Source organism: Saccopteryx bilineata, chromosome 1, assembly GCF_036850765.1.
Source record: "Saccopteryx bilineata isolate mSacBil1 chromosome 1, mSacBil1_pri_phased_curated, whole genome shotgun sequence".
In the NCBI taxonomy this organism is placed as follows: domain Eukaryota; kingdom Metazoa; phylum Chordata; class Mammalia; order Chiroptera; family Emballonuridae; genus Saccopteryx; species Saccopteryx bilineata.
Window position 1 is genome coordinate 122,290,502 of NC_089490.1, and position 24,968 is coordinate 122,315,469.

General features: G+C 36.5%; 1 protein-coding gene across 1 annotated transcript in view; it reads left to right on the forward strand.

The window, feature by feature from the left end:
- The window catches only part of ETNK1 (ethanolamine kinase 1), a 60,772-nt gene that overhangs the window by 17,767 nt on the left and 18,037 nt on the right, over positions 1-24,968 (forward strand). Inside the window, exons 2-4 of the mRNA XM_066264748.1 lie at positions 1,948-2,207; positions 14,172-14,312; positions 15,929-16,071. Coding sequence (XP_066120845.1) covers positions 1,948-2,207; positions 14,172-14,312; positions 15,929-16,071 — 544 coding nt within the window. The remainder of the gene's footprint in view (positions 1-1,947; positions 2,208-14,171; positions 14,313-15,928; positions 16,072-24,968) is intronic.

Genomic DNA, 24,968 nt, shown 5'->3' on the forward strand with positions numbered 1-24,968 from the left:
TAGGTGGAGAGCAATATTTTATGTCTATGTATATCTAAAAATAGATTCAAAATAAGTCTGTATATTAGCTCATGCAGTTGACCTACATTAGGTGAATAAGAATAATAGTCAAGCCTTATATTAAAAACCACATAAAAACTTTTCAGATGTTTATTAACTTTAGTAAACCTTTAGAGTTTCATTTGAACATCTCGTTTATTCAGCTGTTTATTATTACAACAATTTTTTTAAGTGAGAAAGAGAGAGACAGATAGGGACAGATAGGGACAGACTGACTGGGAGAGAGATGACAAGCATCAGTTCTTCATTGCGGCACCTTAGTTGTTCATTGATTGCTTTCTTATATGTGCCTTGATTGGGGGGGTGGCTACAGCAGAGCGAGTGAGCCCTTGCTCAAGCCAGCATCCTTGGGCTCAAGCCAGCAACCATGGGGTCATGTCTGTGATCCCACACTCAAGCTAGTTACCCTGCACTCAGGCTCGTGAACCCACGCTCAAGCCAGCAACATTGGAGTTTCGAGCCTGGGTCCTCTGCATCCCAGTTCGATGCTCTATCCACTGCGCCACCGCCTGGTCAAGCTACGACGATCTTACTAAAATAGGAACTTTTACCCTCTTTCTTAGACGTTAGTTACATATATACATTTAAAACATCCTGTTTTTTTCCAGTTGTCTTAGAAAACTATGTCTTTAACTTTTACTTCACTTTTACTTCTTATGCTTTTATTCCACCTGAGGCCCTCCAAAAGCTCTGAATTATAATAGGATAAATAGAAGAATAATTTTCCATGTCAAATGAAAGAGGACTAATATTGGTAATCATCCATTCAGTTTTTGTTCCATTTATGCTCAGATCTAAAAAAGAACTTGGAAATACTTGACTTACTGCTTTTGAATAGTCCCTTTTAGAAAATGTTGTAGAAATCTCTACTCAGCTGTTTTCTCTAGTTATGGTTGTGCTTCTTTTTGTTGCTGTTGCATTTCAGTTTAAATTATTATAACCTGAATACTTAAACATATTCCAATGCATGTTAAGTAACCTTTAAAATAAACATTTTCAACTTTTTATAAGTTGGAGATGATCATAATGTAAATATTTGTGTGTTTGAAGTCATGAACATTATAAAAGACTTTTTACATCATATACACACTAGGGAGAGGGCAGTGTCGCTGTCTTCAGAGACTTTCCACTCAGACATAGGAGAGAGAGAGAGAGTGTGTGTGTGTGTATAGAATACATACATAGACATTCATTTGCAATGATTATAGTACAAGATAATAGCTATCAAAAAGTTGTAGGCCCTGGCTGGTTGGCTCAGTGGTAGAGCGTCGGCCTGGCGTGCAGAAGTCCCGGGTTCGATTCCCGGCCAGGGCACACAGGAGAAGCACCCATCTGCTTCTCCACCCCTCCCCCTCTCCTTCCTCTCTGTCTCTCTCTTCCCCTCCCGCAGCGAGGCTCCATTGGAGCAAAGATGGCCCGGGCGCTGGGGATGGCTCCTTGGCCTCTGCCCCAGGTGCTAGAGTGGCTCTGGTCGCAACAGAGGGATGCCCCGAAGGGGCAGAGCTTCGCCCCCTGGTGGGCGTGCCGGGTGGATCCCGGTCGGGCGCATGCGGGAGTCTGACTGTCTCTTCCCCCGTTTCCAGCTTCAGAAAAATAAATTAAAAAAAAAAAAGTTGTGTAGAAATACTGGTCATTGAATAACACTTTTGAATCAAGAAAGACAATGTTATAGAAATTAAGGGCAAGATTAAACAGTAGAATTGTTGTTTGTTTAAATCTAGAATTATAATTATAGACATGTAAAGAAAATTGTATTCAAAAGTTCTTTTATGTTAAAAAGTAGATAATTTCTTTTTATTAGTATTTAATTATTTTCATGTTATATCTTATTCATTCCCTTGAAAGTATATAATTGCTTTTCTCCCCTATTTTTTTTTTTTTGGACAGCTCTTCACAGATGGAATCACAAATAAACTTATTGGCTGTTACGTGGGTAATACAATGGAGGATGTAGTCCTGGTCCGAATTTATGGCAATAAGACTGAGTTGTTAGTCGATCGAGATGAGGAAGTGAAGAGTTTCCGAGTGTTACAGGCTCACGGCTGTGCACCACAACTCTACTGTACCTTCAATAATGGACTATGCTATGAATTTATACAGGGAGAAGCACTGGACCCAAAGCATGTCTGCAACCCTGCCATTTTCAGGTACATTTCTATTTCTAAATTTTCCTTTGAAATATGAGTATTAAGCACACTAACAAAATACATTTTTTTTTTTTTTGTATTTTTCTGAAGCTGGAAATGGGGAGAGACAGTCAGACAAACTCCCACATACGCCCGACCGGGATCCACCCGGCACGCCCACCAGGGGCGATGCTCTGCCCACCAGGGGGCGATTCTCTGCCCCTCCCGGGCGTCGCTCTGCCGTGACCAGAGCCACTCTAGCGCCTGGGGCAGAGGCCAAGGAGCCATCCCCAGCGCCCGGGCCATCTTTGCTCCAATGGAGCCTTGGCTGCGGGAGGGGAAGAGAGAGACAAAGAGGAAGGAGGGGGCGGGGTGGAGAAGCAAATGGGCGCTTCTCCTATGTGCCCTGGCCGGGAATCGAACCCCGGTCCCCCGCATGCCAGGCCGACGCTCTACCGCTGAGCCAACCGGCCAGGGCTACAAAATACATTTTAAAACTGCCTTTTCTTTCTCTGAGCAACTATTTGATTAAATTAGAAACATTTTTGGGAATGACAGGAAGGGCAGGGAGGAGAGAGATGAGAAGCATCGAATTGTAGTTGCTTCACTTTAGTTGTTAATTGATTGCTTCTCATATGTGCCTAGACCAAGGGGCTCAAGCTGAGTCAGCTGCCTTGGGCTCAAGGCGGTGGTGACCTTTGAGTTTCTAGCCAGAGACTTTTGGGCTCTAGTGAGTGACTTTGGGATCATGTTGATGATCCAGCACTCTAGCTGGTGACCCCTTTGGTGTTCATGCCGGTGACCCTGCACTCAAGCTGGCAAGACCAGTGCTCAAGCTGTTGAGCCTGTGCTCTAGCCGGTGACCTGAGAGATTCCAATTGGGGCCCTCAGTGTCCTGGGCTGATGCTCAATTCACTGTGCTACCACTGGTCAGCAGAAAGTGCTTTCTTTTGGCTAAAGAAACATTTTTTTTCTTCTGTTCTAAGTGTTTACTCTTTGTAAAAGAAAGGACTACAGGAAGTTTTGGATTAGCTGCAGAAGAACAGGACATCCCCTTCAATTTTTAAAGCCGTCCTTGACTCAAAGCATTTCACATTTCTTATTATCAATTTGGGTTTAGCTAGATGTCACATTTTAAACCATTGTTTTTAGTTCTGTCTAATATGCAACGACCAATAATCTGGACTGGCATAGCTTCAGTAAATGTTGATTGAGCCTTAGATCATAGACCATGGTACTCTGGTTTGGCTCATTCAGATATACTTGCCTGTATTATGATTATTAAAAAGAGTATTTACTTTGAATATAAAAGGCATTGGGATATGTTTATGTTTGATCTAGTTTAGGGGAGGAAAAAATAATTCAAGCAGTCCCTACCCCTAGTGATTTATACTCTGACAGATGATAAAAAAAGTGAAATGTTATACATAGGAGAAGAGAAAAAACTTTTCAAGAAAGTAATAGTTTACTGTGGTGTACTTGGGAAATTATGACATGTTTTACTGAGATCACATTAATTTTATTTTTATTTACTTTACTGATTTTTTTAGAGAGAGCTATTTGTTACTTCACTTATCCATACATTCACTGGTGATTCCTATATGTGCCCTGACCAGGAATGAAAATGCAACCTTGGCATATTGGGGTAATGTTCTAACCAACTAAACTACCTGGCCAGGGCTCACTGAGATCACATTTAAACTTCTCCTGTATTCATTTTTTTAAATTGATTTGAAAGAGAGAGGAAGGGAGCAAAACAAAAACAGTGATCTGTTCTGTATATGCCCTGACTGGGATCTAACCCACAACCTTTGTATATTGGGATGATGCTCTAGCCAACTGAGCTACCTAGCCATAGCCAGAAAATTGTTTTTTTTTTCTTTGTATTTTTCTGAAGCTGGAAACGGGGAGAGACAGTCAGACAGACTCTCGCATGCACCTGACCGGGATCCACCCGGCACACCCACCAGGGGGCGACGCTCTGCCCACCAGGGGGCGATGCTCTGCCCCTCCGGGGCGTCGCTCTGTTGCGATCAGAGCCACTCTAGCGCCTGGGGCAGAGGCCAAGGAGCCATCCCCAGCGCCTGGGCCATCTTTGCTCCCATGGAGCCTAGGCTGCGGGAGGGGAAGAGAGAGACAGAGAGGAAGGAGAGGGGGAGGGGTGGAGAGGCAGATGGGCGCCTCTCCTGTGTGCCCTGGCCGGAAATCGAACCCGGGACTTCTGCACGCCAGGCCGACGCTCTACCACTGAGCCAACCGCCAGGGCCTAGAAAATTGTTTTAAATTCAAAGAGCTTTAGGAATTTTCTCATTCGGTATTTCTCTAAAACTTGCCTCTTGCTGGGAATCCTGGCTGAATTTTAATTAAAAACCACCTAGTAACAGACATAATGGGAGAAATGCAGTTTAAAATGAATTCTGCACATTTTCAAGAAGTGTTACTGTGTAACTAAAAAACACTGATTTCCAGTGCTGAAGATATTTTAGTGCAAACGGTTAATTGTGGGTTGCAAGTGAAATTGGTAGTACTCTCTTTTGGAAATCAATAAGGCAATAAATAGTAATACATAAAAGAAAGTTTTATGTTACATTTTTGTGATGACAGCTTGCTCATTTTATTTTCTTTATTATTATTTTTTTTAGCTTGCTCATTTTAGATATAACTAAAGGTGCACCAGCACTAATAAGTATTATGCTACTATTGAAATGATAAGTTTGAATGTTATCTAAAACATGCGAAATAGCTTATACAGGCCACAGAGGAAAAAAATTCTGGTCGATTAGTTAAACTATAGCAATAATTATGTGAAAACTCAAAGGGAATATGTAAAAGTGAAAAAAACTATATTGGGATGGTAGGATTAGGGATAATTTTTCAATTTCAAAAAATTTCTGTTATTGTTCCTCTTAATTCTGTAAGATGTTCCAAGAGGGCGATTAGTTAGTGAGAATTAATGGCTATTTGAAGAATTCTCTGAAGCCTTACAATTTTTAAATGTTTGAGTGCTCTAACCATGAATGTGAAATAAATTTTGTAGTTTTCAGTGTTCAGTCTTTCACCCCCTTAGTTAAGTTTGTTCTTACTTATTATTATTTTGACAGAATCAGAGAGAGGGATTGGGACAGACAGGAGGGGAGAGACGATAAGCATCAATCAATTCTTCGTTGCAACACCTCAATTGTTCATCGATCGCTTTCTCATATGTGCCTTGATGGGGTTGGGTGGGTTCTCAGCAGAGCGAGTGACCCCTTGCTCAAGCCAGAGACCTTGGGCTTCAAACCAGCGACCTTTGGGCTCAAGTGAGCCTCCACGGGGTCATGTCTATGATCCCACGCTCAAGCTGGCGACCCCGCACTCAAGCTGGTGAGCCTGTGCTTAAGCAGTCGGCCTTGAGGTTTTGAACCTGGGTCTTCCATGTCCTAGTCCAATGCTCTATTCAGTGCCCCAGTGCCTGGTCAGGTTATTATTATTAATTTTAAAATATTTTATTTATTGATTTTAGAGAGAGGAAAGAGAGAGAAAGGTGGGGGGAAGGAGGGGCAGGAAGCATCGACTTGTAGTTGTGCTTCTCATAGGTGCCTTGATTGGGCAAGCCCAGGGTCTTGAACCGGTGACCTCAGCATTCCAGGTCAACCCCTTATCCACTATACCACCACAGGTCAGGCATATTTTATTATTTTTGATGCTAGTGCAAATGGAATTGTTCTCTTAATTTTCTTTTTTGGATTGTTCACTGTTAATGAAAAACTGCATCTGCTTTTATGTGTTGATTTTGTATTCTGCAATTTTATTGAAGTCATTTATTAGTAAAAATTAATTTTTTTACAAAGTCATTCTTTACAAATTGCATGTTTTGATCAAGCCCACTTTATTGAAATTTAGTTGATTGTGGAACTTGTAATTAGGATTTACTTAATTTTAAAAAAATTGATTTCAGAGAGAGAAGAAGGGAGAGAGACAGAAACATGGATATGTTTTATATGTGCCTTGACTAGGGCTGGAACCTGCAACCTTTGCGTATCAGGACAGTGTTCTAACCAACTGAGCTATCTGGCCAGGGCAGGACTTACTGAACATTTAAAAATCTCTTCAGCTTGACCAGGCGGTGGTGCAGTGGATAGAGCGTCAAACTGGGATGCAGAGGACCCAAGTTCGAGACCCCGAGGTCACCAGCTTGAGCGCGGGCTCATCTGGTTTGAGCAAAAGCTCACCAGCTTGGACCCAAGGTTGCTGGCTCGAGCAAGGGGTTACTCGGTCTGCTGAAGGCCCACAGTCAAGGCACATATGAGAAAGCAATCAATGAACAACTAAGGTGTTGCAATGCGCAATGAAAAACTAATGATTGATGCTTCTCATCTCTCCGTTCCTGTCTGTCCCTGTCTCTATCTCTGACTCTCTCTCTAAAAAAAAAAAAACAACAACAACAAAAAAATCTCTTCAGGAAACCTCTTTTGAGTTATGTAGGTACTGTGTGTACTTCTTTTGGTTGCAAGAGGGGGAGCCAGGGAGAGAGAGAGAGAAATTTAGAGCTACTGCTGTATGTGTCCTGACTGGGGGATTGAACTGGCTACCTCTGCACTCCAGGAGCATGCTCCAACCAACTGAACTTTCCGCCAGGGCTTAATTTTTTTTCCCCCCAGAGACAGAGGGGAAGGGGAAGGGGAACATTTATTTGCTGTTCCACATGGTCATACATTCAAGGGATCGAACCTGCAACCTTGTCGTCCTTGTCGTCGTGGGACAGTGTTCTTGTCTGACTGAGCCAACTGGGGCGGGGAAGGTTCTGTGTTTATAGTTGAACTATATTTATTCTTTCCATGAGGAGATTTGTATTCTAAATAGGTTTTTTCCTTTTCTTGTTAATTTTTCTATAGAAAAGGTATACCAAGTACCGTATTTCCCCATGTATAAGATGCACCTTAAATTTGGGGCCCGAAATTTGAAGTAAAAAAAAGTATTACATAGTTATTGAACTCAAATTTTATTCATCATAAAATTCATACAACTCCTCATCACTGTTAAAACTCCTATCCATTAGCTTGTCCTCATCTGTGTCTGATGAATCACTGTCTTCAGCAATGAGCGCAAAAACAAGTGCGAAAAGGCGGGAAATGCAAGTAAAAATAACTGTAAGACTCACCCAGTTTTTATTTAGACTCCAAATTTTTTGGAAAAGGGTGCATCTTATACATGGGGAAATACGGAGGTTGTAAGACCTGTAGAAGTTGAATTCTGTACTTTGAGAAGTGGCTTATATAAGAATATCCTTTCTGTAAAAGAACAGGTGGTATTTCAAACAGTCACTTCATTTTTGTATAAGCAAGGCATTTATTTTGTTACAATTTTTACCATATGAGATTTAAAAAAATCCAAGATAGATAGAGCATCTGACAATAAACTCTTGGTCTTATGGTAAATTTCTAAAACAATGACTAATTCTTTAAATACCTATTAAATACCTCCTCTTAAGTGCTGAGTGCTAGAACAGCTGGAAGAATAAGGCATGGTCTTTCTTACTTGTAGGGTAACTTAGTGGAAGTATTTGTCAATAGTGTTGACAAAGCAATCTCAACTATTACTGTTATTATTTGACTTTATTTTCTTTTGAATTTTATAGGAAAACGCTACAAAACATTTTAAATAACACTCGAATGTATGTTTTCTATTAAGTACGGTACAATCAGTATTAATTTTGCCTCTTATATAGTCTAATTTTAACAATGCATCTATAGATAGGGTAAATGTGTCTCATTTACTTTTTTTTAAACTATTTATTTATTTATTTATTTATTTATTTATTTATTTTTGTTTATAGAGGCAGAGATAGACAGGGACAGACAGACAGGAACAGAGAGAGATGAGAAGCATCAATCATCAGTTTCTCCTTGCGCGTTGCGACTTTCTTAGTTGTTCATTGATTGCTTTCTCACATGTGCCTTGACCGCGGGCCTTCAGCAGACCGAGTAACCCCCTGCTGGAGCCAGCGACCTTGGGTCCAAGCTGGTGACCTCGGGGTCTTGAACCTGGGTCCTTCCGCATCCCAGTCTGACGCTCGATCCACTGCGCCACCACCTGGTCAGGCTCATTTACTTTTGAAGACAGTTCTTAAGTTTTGATACAGATTTTTGTAGCTATTTTACTATAGTATGATCATTAATATTTTAATTTGTTTTCTATTTGAGTAGGTATATGTTACCTTATGTAGAAATGTTTTTATAGTTTCATGTAAAAATAATTGTCATTTTTAACCTTAATATTAAATATGTTCAAAGGAGAAAATTTTATCTGATAAATTTTTGGTAAAAATATATGGAAGAATTTTGCTTATTATGTTCATTTAATATTTCTGTTATTACCACTAGGAAATTGGTATGAAATGGGAAATTAGTGTACAAGATCTTTGTGTATGAATGTGAAGTTCATGTCATCAATTACATTTTTATGTGATTTTTTTCTAGAACCTATAATTTTACATTTGAAGAAGAATTTAAAGATTATCAAATAAAAGTTTTATTTTCTTTGTAAGGATACTGAAACTTACAGAAGTTAAATAATTTGCTTAAGTTCAGATTGAAACTATAATGGCAAAATCAGAATAAAATCCCTACTAATTCTGTGCAGTGTTATGGGGATGGGGCGTTCTGAAGTGGAAAGGCTTGTCTTTTGTATCACATAATCAGTTCAAACTCTGACTCAGCCGCAATTACACACCTTTCTGCCAGAAAAGTCAAGGCACTTAAAATTTGTACGTACTTTCTTTTCTTGTAGCTATTCATATTTAACAGTTTCCATTAATCTATAAGAGCCCCTTGAAATTGTGATCATAAATATAGTTTTCAGTTTTGAAGTATTTAGCATAGAATTGTCATTCCAGTCACTCCCAGCTAACCAGCTTATAATCAGACAGCTTCTGAGACTTCTATTTTATATTTGCAAATCAGGGCTTTATACAAATTCTGGGGTAAAACTTATAAAAACTGACATCATCATTTATTTTTTAAAACACAGTAAATAAAATTTGTTGCTGTTAAATACCTGTTGCAATGTGTGACTCTTCTCCTGAATCACCAGTCTCATTTGTTCATTAAACACTTCTAGAACATAATGTTCTGTTGACATAGATTGCTTTATGGGTTTTATGTAACACGGATTGTATGTTTCTTCAGACTTGTTCAAATTCTATCCTTAAAGTCTTAAATCTGTTCTTACTGGCTTAAAATATCTATATGTCTGACACACATGTATACATATGTATATAAAAGTGTGTGTGTGTGTATATATATGTATTTGCCCTGTTCTTTTTTTCAAATTTGTTTTATTTTTATTTTCTGGGTGAGGGGAGAGGAGATAGTGAGGTAGACTCCCTCATGTGCCCCGACCTGGATGCACCTGGCAATCCCAGTTCTGAGCTATATTTTGCACCTGAGGTTGATGCGCTCGGACCAGCTGAGCTATACTCAGCGCCAAGGGCTGCTCTCAAACGGGAGGGAGAGAGAAGGGGTAGAGGGAGAAAAGCAGATGGTCACTTCTCCTGTGTGCCCTGACCAGAAATAAAAACCGGGACGCCCATATGTTGGGCCCATGCTCTATCCACTGAGCTATTAGCCACGGCCTACCCTCTAATTTGTTTTGGCTTTATCATCACCTGGCTTTTTCCTTAAATTTTCTGCTTGCTGCTTAAAGTATACATCCAACCCTGGCTGGGTAGTTAAGTGACTAAAGCATTGACCCCTGGATACCTAAAAGAAGCAATCAATGAGTACACAACTAAATGAAACAACCAAATGAAACAAATAGCAACGTGATGCTTCTCTCTCTTTCCTTCTTTTTTAAATCAATGGAAAAATTAAAATGAAAGTAATCACTATGGCTGGTTGGCTCAGGGCATTGGCCTGGCGTGTGGAAGTCCCGGATTTGGTTTCTGGTCAGGGCACACGGCACACAGGAGAAGCGCCTATCTGCTTCTCCACCCTTCCTCTTCTCCTTCTCGCTCCCTTCCTATCCCGCAGCCAAGGCCCCACTGGAGCAAAGTTGGCTTGGGCGCTGAGGATGGCTCCATAGCCTCTGCCTCAGGTGCTAGAATGGCTCTGGCTGAAATCGATTAACGCCCTAGATGGGCAGAGCATCGCCTCCTGGTGGGCATGCTGGGTGGGTCCTGGTTGGGCACATGTGGGAGTCTGACTGCCTCCTAGCTTCTAACTTTGGAGAAATATCCCCGCCCCCCCAAAGTAATCAATCATACATTGATTTTGGTCTATGCATATATGAAAGATTGACATAAAAATAGATTTCTTTTTTACTGTATTTGTGTGTGTGTGTGACAGAAACAGAGGGACAGATAGGGACAGGCAGACAGGAGGAGAGAGATAAGAAGCATCAGTTCTTCGTTGTGGCACCTTAGTAGTTCATTGATAGCTTTTTCTCATATGTGCCTTGATTGGGAGGCTACAGCAGAGCAAGTGACCCCTTGCTCAAGCCAGTGACATTGGGCTTCAAGCCAGTAACCTTTGGGCTCAAGCAGCTACCATGGAGTCATGTCTGTGATCCCACACTGAAGCCAGTGACTCCATGTTCAAGCTGGTGAGCCCATGCTTAGGCCTTATTATCCTCTGGATTTCAAACCTGAATCCTCAGTGTCCCAATCCAATGCCTCTATTCACTCTTCCACTGCCTGGTCAAATTTTTTTTTTTTTTTTACTGCATTCTTGTTAGTCAAGCAGCAATTACTTAATTTATGTAAAGAATTGTTTGCTAATTTGAGAGGTATGAACCAAAGCACTTATTCTTAAAAAAGGTTACAGATTTTAATATTTTGGTAATGCATTAAGACTCTTTAGTGCCTAACCAGGTGATAGCGCAGTGGATAGAGTATCAATCTGTGACTCTAAGGACCCAGGTTTGAGAAACCTCAAGGTTGCTAGCTTGAGCACGGGCTCCCAGCTTGAGTGCAGGGTTGCTGGCTTGAGCAAGTGATCACTGGCTCTGTTGGAACCCCCTGGTCAAGGCACATCTGAGAAAGCAGTCAACTAAAGTGCCACAACTAAGAGTTGATGCTTATCATCTCTCTCCCTTCCCTTCTGTTTGTCCCTCTCTGTCTCCTCTCTGTTTCCCTATTAAAAAAAAAAAGACTGTTTAAAAAACTTTTTAGTTATAGATTTTAGAGAGAAATAGAAACTTTGATTTGTTGTTTCACTTATTTATGCATTCATTAGTTTATTCTTGTTATGTGCCCTGAACCGGGGTCCAACCTGCAACCTTGGCATATCAGGATAATGCTCTAACCCAGTGGTCCCCAACCCCCGGGCCGTGGACTGGTACTGGTCCGTGGGCCATTTGGTACCGGTCCGCAGAGAAAGAATAAATAACTTACATTATTTCCGTTTTATTTATATTTATATTTAAGTCTGAACGATGTTTTATTTTTAAAAAATGACCAGATTCCCTTTGTTACATTTGTCTAAGACTCTTGACGCTTGTCTTGGTCACGTGATACATTTATCCGTCCCACCCTAAAGGCTGGTCTGTGAAAATATTTTCTGATGTTAAACCGGTCCGTGGCCCAAAAAAGGTTGGGGACCACTGCTCTAACCAACTGACCTGTCTGTTCAGGGCCTGCATTAGGACTCTTGATTAAGGATGATAAGTTGAGAACTCAAACTGACTTAAAGAAGAGGAAATTTAATTGGTTCATATAACTGAGAATGAGTTCCCACATGGATGGATCCATGGTCTCCAGAACAGTGTAATTAGGAATATCACATTTTTCAAAGAATTCTGTATGGGCTTTAGTTTATGGTATGGTAGACTTTCTAAAGCAGGGGTCCCCAAACTTTTTACACAGGGGGCCAGTTCACTGTCCCTCAGACTGTTGGAGGGCCGGACTATAAAAAAAAACTATGAACAAATCCCTATGCACACTGCACGTATCTTATTTTAAAGTAAAAAAACAAAACGGGAACAAATACAATATTTAAAATAAAGAACAAGTAAATTTAAATCAACAAACTGACCAGTATTTCAATGGGAACTATGCTCCTCTCACTGACCACCAATGAAAGAAGTGCTCCTTCTGGAAGTGCGGCGGGGACTGGATAAATGGCCTCAGGGGGCCGCAGTTTGGGGACCCCTGTTCTAAAGAGTGGCAATTACAATGATCAGCAAGCTTATCTAATCAGTATTGCTACCTCAGGTTGTGAGGGTGGAGATTCCTCTTTTTTTAATGGCTTCAACCAAAGCCAAAGCTTCAACAAAAGTTCTGGCCTTCTTTGGGTAATATGCCCTGAATTAGTTATTGTGTCCTGTGGGATAAATTGCTCTGGGCAGGTGTGTCATATCTTCACTCCTAAAGTTACTTGTTGCAGATAAGTAGGGAGTCAGGATTTAGATAAACTATGAGTCACATGAACTATAAAAATGCAGGGGATGGAAGTTTCTCCAAAGGACAACCAGGATTCTGTTACTAGAAACTAGGTAGGTAAGAATACTCATTATAGTATAAAATGTATGTAGTCACAGGTTGGTGAGGGATTACTACAATGTTAGATTCTGTGTGCCTTAGTTTGAGTGGTTCTCAAATGTTTTTTGCATATTAAAGTTATCTGGGAAGATTTTAAATGTTTTGATGCCCAGACCAATTAAATTACAATTTCATATTTCTCGGGGGTAGTACCCAAGGCTCTGTATTTTTTCTTTGAAGTTCCAAAGTTTGATTTCAGGATGTAGCCAAACTGCAGAGCATTATATGAGTGCCCTTCAAATTTTACAGTGGTTTGGAATCACCAGGAGATCTAGTTTAAAATGTAGGGTGCTGGGGTCCATTACTAGGGATTGTGGTTGAGTAGATCTGACTCATTTGACCTCAGAAGGTATTCTTCATACATGATGCTGCGTTGTAGGTCCTGAAACTCATTTGAGGAGCATTACATTAGATTGTTAGAGTCTTGAAAATTTGCTAGTTTTAAGTTCTTCAATTTGTGGATTACTGATAAGTCATTTTTGTACCAACTAGTCTATAGGCTGTTTGGTAACTTGTTTCTGTTTGTTATGCTTATTTTTCTGTCAGCAAGTGCTGTACTAGGGTCTGCAGAGACCAACATAGCATGGGCACAAGTATACAGAACTTCAAGTTAGGTTGAGGTTGAATCAGGAAGATTGATTCAGAGAATTTGTCTTTAGCATAGAAATTAATTCATAGAACCCATTTATGTTTCTGGTTACCTTTTTGCTTTAGCCTCTTTTTGCCTTTTAACCTCAAAAGGCTCAAAATGAAAATGACTCAGTATAATATAAGTGAATCTCTGATTAATGTCTAATATATGCTTTGAAATAATTTGTAATTGCATATTGTTCTGCTAGTCCCAAACAATGTGTGATGAAAACAGGCCACCTACTTTCAGACACTCAACTCCTTTTGGACTTTTTAATTGCCATGTTATGCTTCTTCCTTCGGATACTGTGTGAATGTGTTTGTCTCTCCTTGTGAGAGCTGACTTGGCAAATTATTTTGAATGTTACACATTTATGGTAAAAGTGAAAATATGTTGACTGACCAGTGGTGGCACAGTGGCTAGACCATCAAACCGGGGATGCTGAGGTCCCAGGTTTGAAACTTGAGTGCAGACTCATGGCTTGATTGCAGGCTCACCAGGTTGAAAGCGGAGTTGCGGGCTTGAGTGTGGGATCATAGAATTGACCCCATGGTCAGTGACTTAAGCCCAAAGGTTGCTGGCTTGAGTAAGGGGTCACTGGCTCAGCTGGTCCAGTGACCAGTAATCAGTGAACAACTGAAGTGCTACAACTACAGAGTTGATGCTTCTCAATCTGCTTCCCTGTCTGTTTCTCCTTCTCACTCGCTAAAAAAAAAAAAAGATAAAAGAAAAAATATGTTATAAAAAATGCACACTAGTTGTATTAATTTACTTGTGGCTAGATATGAATTGTATGATGCGTAACATTTTCTTTTACTGCTGTTTTGTTTTTAAATAGGCTAATTGCACGTCAGCTTGCTAAGATTCATGCTATCCATGCACACAATGGCTGGATTCCCAAATCTAATCTGTGGCTCAAGATGGGGAAATATTTCTCTCTCATTCCCACAGGATTTGCAGATGAAGATCTTAATAAAAGGTAAAATTACTTTTACATTTGAAATGATGTTTTACATTGCCTTGCTGTAAATTCTTGATATTAGTGATGCTTTGGAAAAGCTGCCCAGTGAGGGGGTGAGAGCATCCTGTCCCAATGGTGAATAAATAACTAGAACATTAAAAACAATTACCTGTTTGTTTGTACATAATTGTAATTAATCATGTTTATAATCATTTGAATCCTATATTTACATTTAACTCTGGACTTTTAAAATAGATTCTTAAATAATTACACCGTTTAAAAAATACACCTTTTAAGGATTACTTTTGGAAACTGTGTAGATAAGAATGCAGTAGTGGGAAAAATAATGGTAGCAGCCAAGCCACCTGGATAGACAAATTTCTTAAAGTAAATCCAGTGTACAGAACCCTAATTATATTGTAAAATGTTAAAGGAAGGGGTAATTTGAGAGACTAAAGAAAGAATGACGAGAACTTGTCTTAAAATGTAAAGGGAAGAAGAGAAAGAGTAAACTAACAGCAATTTCGTAAGCCTAATGGTGCTATTGAGGAATTTGTGTTGGTACCATATTTTTGTTTCATTTTTACTAAATTAATACAAACATAGCATAGTAAATAGGACAGAAGAGTGTGGGTAAAGAGCTGTGATTTCTAGGCCAGCTTTCCACACTACCTCCTACCTTTCCCAGTCTGGCTACTCTGGGGCAATTTCTATGGTAGATAATATGAGAACTCTGTGATATGATTGTTATAATATAATAGTTATATGATTATTATGTAATAATAGTTTATCAATAGTGGATATCTGTTGACTTTGAAATGTGAATCTAGCTGATTTATACTGCATTTACCCTTCCAAACTTGAAATAGATGTCTTAGTTGTTTTTTTTTAAGTAGAGACAGAGGAAGAGTCAGAGAGAGGGATAGATAGGGACAGACAGACAGGAACGGAGAGAGATGAGAAGCATCAATCATCAGTTTTTCGTTGCGATACCTTAGTTGTTCATTGATTGCTTTCTCATATGTGCTTTGACTGTGGGCCTTCAGCAGACCGAGTAACCCCTTGCTCGAGCCAGCGACCTTGGGTCCAAGCTGGTGAGCTTTGCTCAAACCAGATGAGACTGCGCTCAAGCTGGCGACCTCGGGGTCTCGAACCTGGGTCCTCTGCATCCCAGTCCAACGCTCTATTCACTGCGCCACCGCCAGGTCAGGCAGATGTCTTAGTTCTTTAATGGACTGTCTTTGTAACTTTAAGTAGTATACTTAAACCTCTTTTTATTAGCTCTTTGTATCTTGGTATTCCCATCTATAAATGGAATTAAATGTAAAAAATTTAGAATACTACTTAGTGTTAGCTTATAACTATATATTACTTTCCCTCACAGTTTTGTAAGGATACGTTTTACTTCTATGCCCTGCATTTTTAATTTACTTGTATTTTTATTCATATTTAAGTTCATTGTAAAGGTTTATTTACTTATTTTTTATTCCAGCTTTTGTAATAATTGGCTTGTTTTAATTCAGGAGTCTACAATTGAGTGTAAAGAACTTCTTAAATTAGGTATTAATCTAATTAATCCAATTTGAAAAAATGTTAATCTAAATAAGATACTACTCTTCTTTTAAAACTAAAAGGTTCCTAAGTGATATTCCAAGCTCTCAAATTCTTCAGGAAGAGATGACTTGGATGAAGGAAATTCTTTCTAACCTGGGCTCACCTGTTGTGCTTTGCCATAATGACCTACTGTGTAAGAATATAATCTACAATGAGAAACAAGGTAGGTATTTGACCTTAGCAGTAAGTAGAGATGACTTCTTTGATGTTATTAATGGTGTTTTGATCTTTGTATCAAATTTAATTCAAATGCAAGGATTGAAAATATGCATGAAGTATTTAAATGTTTTCTTTTAAGTTATAAGGTCATGGTAACTGCTAAATTAGGAATATAAATTATTTATATACTTACATAAAATGTTTCTAAGAATTGCTATAATAGAAGCACATTGGTTTCCTGTTAAGTGAGTTTTAAATGAAAAATGATAAAAATGACTTTTTAAATAAATTTAACTGTAAAACCACTTTGATAATTCATGGTTTGAAAATACACCTGCTTATAATGAGGGTTATTAAAAAATCAATTGACAATGCACTGCTTTGTAAATACAGACATTGTCTCAGTGTTAGGAGGACAATAGTAGTAGAAACAAAAGTCTCTAGGTTTTCGGTTACCTGTTTATTGTGCAGGTTTGTTAGAATGTTTGTAGTTGCTGAAATTTCTGTCTACCAAAGTAATAATCAAGAAGATCTGGTAAATTGTTTTAACATTTTTTGAGGTATAGACATTGACACTTTTTGATGAAATGTTTTCTGTGAATGTAAATATTTTTCTGTATTCAAATTATGTTTTCAAATTTAAGAAACAGTTGTATTATGTTACTGGATAAAGTGGTTTGAGGTTTGGTTCTAAACAATAGATGCTTTTTAGCACTAAATTGAAATTCAAAAATAAAATTTTGGTTGAAGGATTAGTATTCAAACCGTCAAACTATGAAGCTATTGCATTTTATAGAATATCATTTTTGAGGATAATCATCGTTAGAAGATTGTTTTTGAATCAAAAGTGTGCTGTTGTGAAGATACTAAACCCAAAGAATTCTGATTAAATGGTCGTAATTATATTACATTACTATTTGTGACCATTCTTACTAGATTGTGAGTCAAGACTATTCTAATACAAAGGAGGTTAGTATTTGTAACTTGGCTTTAACTGGAAGGAAACCAAGTAAAGAACCACTATCAAGGCTGGTAGCCTGAAGTACCTAATTTCAAAAACATTTGAGTGACTTTTATATTTGATAGTTTAAGGTGGGTTAGAGATTCTCTTATTTAAAAATATACTAAGCTCTAACATCTTTATGTTGAATGTCTGAAAGTTTTTGTGTGGATTTTTTATTTTAACTTCAGTAGTAAACGAAAACATTAAGTATTTGATAGTGTACTTTAATTTTTTTATTCTTTTATTATATATAATTGTCATATATGTACTACATTATATACTAGTAACTAAATCTCAATGCCATTTGTGAGATAAATGTATTAGGTATGCATTAAAGCAATGTGTTAGCTTATAAGATCAGCATAAGACTAAGTAACACATTATTTTATATCATGGAATTTCACGTGAGGGACTTCATCTTACGTTTGAAGTGGACACTCAGCTTTATTTTTAATTGCAAGTTAATCAAAGAGTATTTCCTTTGGAATATAATTTTAAATACTTCTACGTTTCTTTTGCATATTCATTTCATGTAACAAACTTGTTTATAAAACTAAAGTAGACGGGACCAAAAAAATCAGATTGCTTTCTCTTAGTTATTAAAAAGTACATTTTTGTGTTTTAATTCTACCAGTTTCCTACCTAAAGTATTGATATGAAAAGTTCTCATGTTTTGAAATCAAATCTTGATGTTTCAGTTTGGCTGTAGGAATTTAGGGCTGTCATTTGTTTATATTACCAAGGGTTACCTAAATCATACTTTTGTGTCTAATATTTTTCTTATATACAAGAATAAATTTTAAAATTCAACAAATATAATTATTTTGATTTATTTTAGAGTTTGCTCTTCATAGAAGTCTGTTATATACCATTTGTTTATTCTTGTCTTTGTGATTGTTTGTGTGTTAGTTATGGAGATGTTCTCATGTTTTAATTTACCAGTGGTTTTATAGTATTTGTTAGAAAGGCTAGCTTGGACTCCATGGCATCTACTTAAAAAAGTCAATTGTAATATGAACAGTTGATAAGCATTAAGAAAATGTGTTTGGAATCTTGTTCAGGAAAAAATTTAAAACTCATGAAAGTGTGGCGAAGCTTGTTCTGTTTATTATTATCTTCTTTGATTTTATATTAAGAGCTAATGGTTTTGAAGTAATGTAATTCTATTGAATACTTGTCTTCGTAAGGAGTAGATACTGTGCCTCAGACTTTAAAAATGTAAATTCTGTAAATTTAGTAAATTGAATAGTGAAAAAATAGGCTGTAGTTTAGTATTGTTTTAAGCTGCAAAAGAAGGGGGATAACTAAAATGAGAATATGCATTACAAAGCTTTTTACCTTTTTAACTGGTTACCTTGTACATACAGCATCTAAGAGCCATGTCTTTTGGAGTTAAAATAATTTTTACATCGATAAATGATTAAGCTGCATCTTATAGTCACAAACAAGCTTGATTTATTTTTAAGTTATTCATGTAAATTGAGCTCAGGGCTTCACTATTTCTTACCCACTTATGAGAAATAAATATATAAAAATAATAAAATGAAAGCCAAGGTTCTAAACTTGACATCATCAAGCTCAGTATCTATCTGTAGTATGTTTTAGATCCTCAATATCTCACAAGTGCAAATTTTAGTTAAACTTAATGAATTTATCCTGGATCATCTTGACATCTCTGCATCTATTTTCAACCATAATAACTTAGATTTTGTATGTTGTAACTAAATTAAAAAAATTTTTGTTAACTATTAAAAGCAGATGTATTAAAACATAATAATCAAGAGAAGTCTGAAAGAACTTAGATTTTTGGAACCAAGCACACTTGGGTTCAAGTTTCTGCTCAATCACATGTGGAAATAAGTGGTATTATATAAGTTGTTTTAGCTGTTTATATTTGATTATGCACCTGAATTACCTGGTTTATTAGAAAAAAATCCAAAACCAGTTGAACAAAATTTCTATAGATGGGCTTAGGCACCTGCATATTTACCAGTTCCAGGCAATAGTTACATTGTTGTTAGTGTGGTTTTGTTTTGCTTAATTTTCTACTTACCGTATTTCCCCATGTATAAGGCACACCCTTTTCCAAAAAACTTTGGGTCTAAAACCAGGTGTGTCTTATACAGTGGTTGTGACATTTCAAATGCCATAGATGTAACTGAGGATGAGGCAATATATGAAGACAGTGATTCATTATCAGACACAGATGAGGACAAGCTAATGGATGGGAGTTTACCAGTAATGAGTTGTATGAATTTTATTATGAATAAAACTTGAGTTCAGTAAGTTTATGTAATACATTTGTTTTTCAAATTTCAGGCCCCCAAATTAAGGCGCACCTTATACATGGGAGCATCTTATACATGGGGAAATACGGTATACAATATCTACCTCAGATGGTTCCTGACATCATGCATATAAAGTATACAGTATAGCACTGAACTAAGTACTTAACAGCTTTCAGTTACTGCTGTTTGTACTATGATAGGGGTTGGCAAACTTTCTGTAAGTGGCTAGATAGTACATATTTTTGGCTTAGTGTATCATAGTCTCTATTACAACTGTGCAACTCTGTTATGTTATCAAAAATAGCCATAGATAATTAATAAATCTGTGTTGCTTTGTTTCATTCGGTAGAACTTTATTTACGTAACAGTCAGTGGGCTGTCTGGATTTGTCCTCAGCATGCATAGTTTTCTAACCCCCTGTATTTTATTTCTAGAATGCATTTTACAAAATATATCTTATTCCAAAAGAAATGAAAGTTGTTACTGTAAGCCAGAAGGTTAGCTATGTCCTATAACTGGGCAATTATGGCTCATAGGTACGAGGTAACAATTCAGTTTGTATATGAGTTAACAGTTCAGTTTGTATTTAAGTGCAACTTACCAAGTCTCTCTTAACTGTACCCTGATTAAAGTTTAAAAATGTGCATATGTGTGTGTACATGTATGTATATATAAGTACATATTCTTAGAGACACATACACAGATGTAGAGTATAAACACCCTTCAATTTATAGGCATTTTCACCTGTGAACGTTAATAGGCATGGTAGGCATCTGAGGAAGAAATACTGCCACTACCTCTTCTCACTATGTCAGTTGACAGGTTTCAGGAATATGGGAGAAGAGTGAACTTCCTTTCTTTTTTTTTTTTTACAGGGACAGAGAGAGTCAGAAAGAGGGATAGACAGGGACAGAAAGACAGGAATGGAGAGAGATGAGAAGCATCAATCATCAGTTTTTCGTTGCGACACCTTAGTTGTTCATTGATTGCTTTTTCATATGTGCCTTGACCGTGGGCCTTCAGCAGACCAAGTTAGCCCTTGCTCAAGCCAGCGACCTTGGGTCCAAGCTGGTGAGCTTTTGCTCAAACCAGATGAGCCCGCGCTCAAGCTGGGGACCTTGGGGTCTCAAACCTAGGTCCTCTGCATTCCAGTCTGACACTCTATCCACTGCGCCACCGCCTGGTCAGGCGAGTGAACTTCCTTTCTGAAGTTGATGGTAGCTGTCAAGATTTTTGAAAAGTTAGTCCCAGAATTTAGGTGGTTTTTAAACAGCAGCCCATTTATCACCTTCAGTGACATGACATCTCTAAAGGTAAGAAAATAATATGTATGATGTTATGATAGGATTTGTTACATATGTATAATAAGAAAACCAGAAGCAGTTCTTGCTCCTGAACTATAAGATTTACCAGTCATCTTTTAAATGAATAAATAATTTAATAAAGAATTTATACCAAACAACAAATTATAATACTGCTTATTGCCTGATAAGCAACAAGCTAATATTTTAATTTTAACTAATTCTTTAGCTGCTGACATGTTTGAAGTAATTGCTGAAGTTTTTGAGTTGTTGTCTCATGTCTTAACACTATATCATAATGTTTTTGGTGGCTGTTTCATTTTTCTCCCTCTTCCCATTTCTTCATAAAAGCTCCTATGAAGATCTGATATGTAACTTTAAATTTCAGTAATGGCAATCATTGATTATTTTCTTTGTCTCCTAAATACAAGAAGCCGAGTTACAGCTATTTAAGGAAATACAAATGACTGGAAGAAAAAGTTTTGTGGGAATTATAGTGTAAACTAGGTTTATCTTTAGAGTTTTACACAATATAAATAGAAAATGAGTGAGTCACCATTCTTCATCACTTGGTTGGCTTTAAATCTTGTCCTCTCTACTCTGTTATTATTCATGAAAAGGCATTGTTGTGGTTATGATTGTTTTATTGACATTTAATATCTTAGGAGACTTTTTTTTGGTTGGTTTTATTTTAAAATTTAAATAAACAGATTTATTTTTGTATTTGGTAACCTATATTTTCCAGGGTGGAATTTATATGAAGGATATAGTTAAACTTTGTTTTAACTTGTATTTCAGATCATAGTTGGTATAAAATAAAATATCCATAAATCAGGTAATAAAAAACTTAAATGGACTGTAAACACTACTTAGAATAGTTATGAGTTTACTATTTTCTCTGTATATACATTTAGTCCTTGAATATGAACATACTTGAATACAAATGTCAAAAATGCCATCCTTTGTTATTTCATGCTATCCCCCCCCCATTGAAATGTGTTATCATTGTGTATCAGCATTTTCTGAAAAACCTTTGTTTGTTTCACTAGAAATTTAATACTTCCTGTGTGCTAGATATTGCTCTGTGGATTGCATGATGAAAGATGAAAGGGACCTGCTGCCCTTCCAAGAAGCCATGTGCCATGTAGTGGATTCAGATTATGAAACAGATATTTACATTCAGACTGATGAGTACTATGGTGAGGGTTACTACTGGACACCAGAGTGGGGGATGAAAGGATAGTTTCCCAGAGCAGAATATTTCCTTTTTTTGTGTAAGAGAAAGCATTTTGCTAACATTATTGTAATTATTGTTACTCTTTACGTTCTCTTTCTGTCTTACCTAAAATTAAAGAGAAACTGTATAGTAAGTTGGAAAGATTTTTCAGGTTTTTATATTGACTGTTTTACTTTGTCTCTTTATTCCTTTTTCCTTAACAGCAACAAAAAGGAATCCAAAAGAATGTCATGTGAATTATACTCTTATTTAATATGATTTTTTTGTTTTAAACTACTTTATAAATTGACAGTTTTTGCTAAATTGAGATTTGAACAATTTATTTAACTTAGTGGTGTGTAGATTTTATTACTGTGAAGATATGCAAGAAATACAGTAATAAAAAGAAAAATGTAGCTTTTGAAATTCACAGTATATTTTATTCAGTAATCATGCTTTACCTATTATATGCTAGTCAGTGTGCTAATATATAAAGATAAATAATATGTAGTCTTAGCCTTTAAAGCACTACTTCTTTTAGAGGGTAAGGATCACTTGAGAACCCCTCAGAAATAGACATACATATAAAATATTATATGAAATTTTAAGGAGTATTCTCATTTTTTTCCTCTGTTGAAATCCTAATTAAAAATTTGTGTCTTAAAAAAATTAGCAAGATAATTATCCATATAAACTTGATTGCTAATAGTGATGTGGGCATTCCTTTAAATAATTGGAAATTTTACAAGTCAGAAGTTAAATTTGTATAAGAAAATAAGTTTAGTATACTTCCTGTTAGTAGAAAGCATTTTGTAGTAATTTGATTTTTCTGGTACCCAAAATAAGGAAAGTAGGTGTCTTTAATTATATTTTGTTGCTGAAGATTAAATTTAAGGTTGAGTCCACTTTGTTTGCAATAGTTTGAAAAAGAAAAGTTAATGCGGATTTAAAAAAATTTTTTCCTTTTAAGCTTTGTGTGTTGTAAAATGTGAGTTTGCCAAATTTTCTTCATCTGCTACAGATTAGGTATGCCATTGTTGCTGCCATGTGGCGGCGCACCCGTGCTTCTTAAACGCACTGACTGGAGGTTTATCGCATCACTTGTTCACATGCACGGAGCCTGGTAACAGCCTCATCTGTATCTTGTTAGCTTCATTTTCTTATTTTTTAAAATTCATTATTTATAAACTCAACATAGCATATAAAAATAAAGGCTAGTTTTAATGAATTATGTTTCTGCAAAAAAGTCATTGCTAAAATATTCATACTGAAATGGATTTTAACTTTTGTTAAAATAAATTATGTATGCTTTATTTAAATTATATTTACTAGCAGGCTTGTTTTACCTGCCATTTTAACTGTATTTGCCAAATTCTAAATATAATCTTGAAAATTGTAATCTAAACTTTTGTTTATGTGGCAAAAGTAAACTTCAGGACTGGGCTGTGTATTTTTATTGGCATGTAACAGTTATGAGCTCTACAAGAATTTGTGTTTAAAGAGCTAAAACAGTCAACAGCTGTAATTGAAACATTTTTATATTAAAACTGTTGGTTAGTTCAATTGTACAACTTGGTAAACCTTGAATTCTGATTTCTTAAAGACCGAGTGGATAGGTAGCTCCCGTATCATTGTGTTAGTCTCTTACCTATTTATAGTTTCATTTAGAGAATTCATCTTAATCTTTTTAAACTATCACTTTTTTTCCTTTTAAAAGTAATGTTTATTGTAAAGAATTTAAAATAAAAGGAAGAAAGGGTCACTTGTCTATCACTGGTAATGAAACCAGTTGAAATAATTTATTTTGGTATATTTCTATTCATCTTTTTCCTGCTATGTATCATTTGTTTTTTTCTCTCTCTTTAGGCAAAGTATTTTAATAATTTGGATTAAGTTTACTATTTTGCATCTCTTTTTCATATAATATTTGTAATTCTCCTGTTCATTAAATCATTTTTAAAAATGAAATTTTTTTTAATGGTTGCAAAGTGTTTTATTATGATAGTGGTCTTCACCCTCTCATTCCCAATGGTACCTAGAAAAAATTTAAAAATATGTTCTAACTTCCCTTTCTACAATTTCGTAAAATGATTTGTTGAAACACATTCTGTCTTCCCATTTTACACTTTAGTTAAAGTGATTTGGTTAACTTGAAGACATTCCATGGAATGTTTTTTTGTGAATTCAGGAATATAATATTTGTGATGGTTGAATTACAGTGATTTATTATAGTTACCAGCATTTTAAAATCTGTTAATTTTGTCAATATTCATATAGATTTTGATAACTGGTTTTGATACTTTGATTCTCACTTATTTTATTCTAGACTTGACTATAAAAGTTTAGAATTATGTATTACATGCATTTACATTAAAATTTGCTTTTATGTAATATACTTCATTTTCTGACATTTTTTGTCATCAATTTTATTTTTCTGAGTTTGAATATGATCAATATAATATAATACATTCCCAAATTAAACATATATCTATATTAAGACATTATAGTTATAAAGAGCTTTTTCTGGGAAAAACCAGTATGTATTAAGACCAGGAATTTGTTTTGTTACCTTAAGTATCAGGGGTAGTCAACCTTTTTATACCTACCGCTCACTTTTGTATCTCTGTTAATAGCAAAGTAGTTTCTAACCGCCCACTGATTCCACAGTAATGGTGATTTATAAAGTAGTAAAGTAACTTTACTTTATAAAACTTATAAAGCAGAGTTACAGCAAGTTAAAGCATATAGTAATAATTACTTACCAAGTACTTTATGTTGGATTTTCGCTAAGTTTGGCAGAATAAATCTTTATAAAACAACTTACTATAGTTAAATCTATCTTTTTATTTATGCGTTGGTTGCTCCGCTACCGCCCACCATGAAAGCTGGAATGCCCACTAGTGGGCGGTAGGGACCATGTTGACTACCACTGTTAGTACGATCTATCTTTAAGACAGTATAACTAGACAGATGCTATTCGTTTTCATAATTGCAGCTTAGACACTATTCATAAGTCATCTCTATTTATGTATTCATTTTAACTGTTGACCCTTGTAAGCCTTTGAGTTTGTGATCCCTGGTATAGACAGTGAC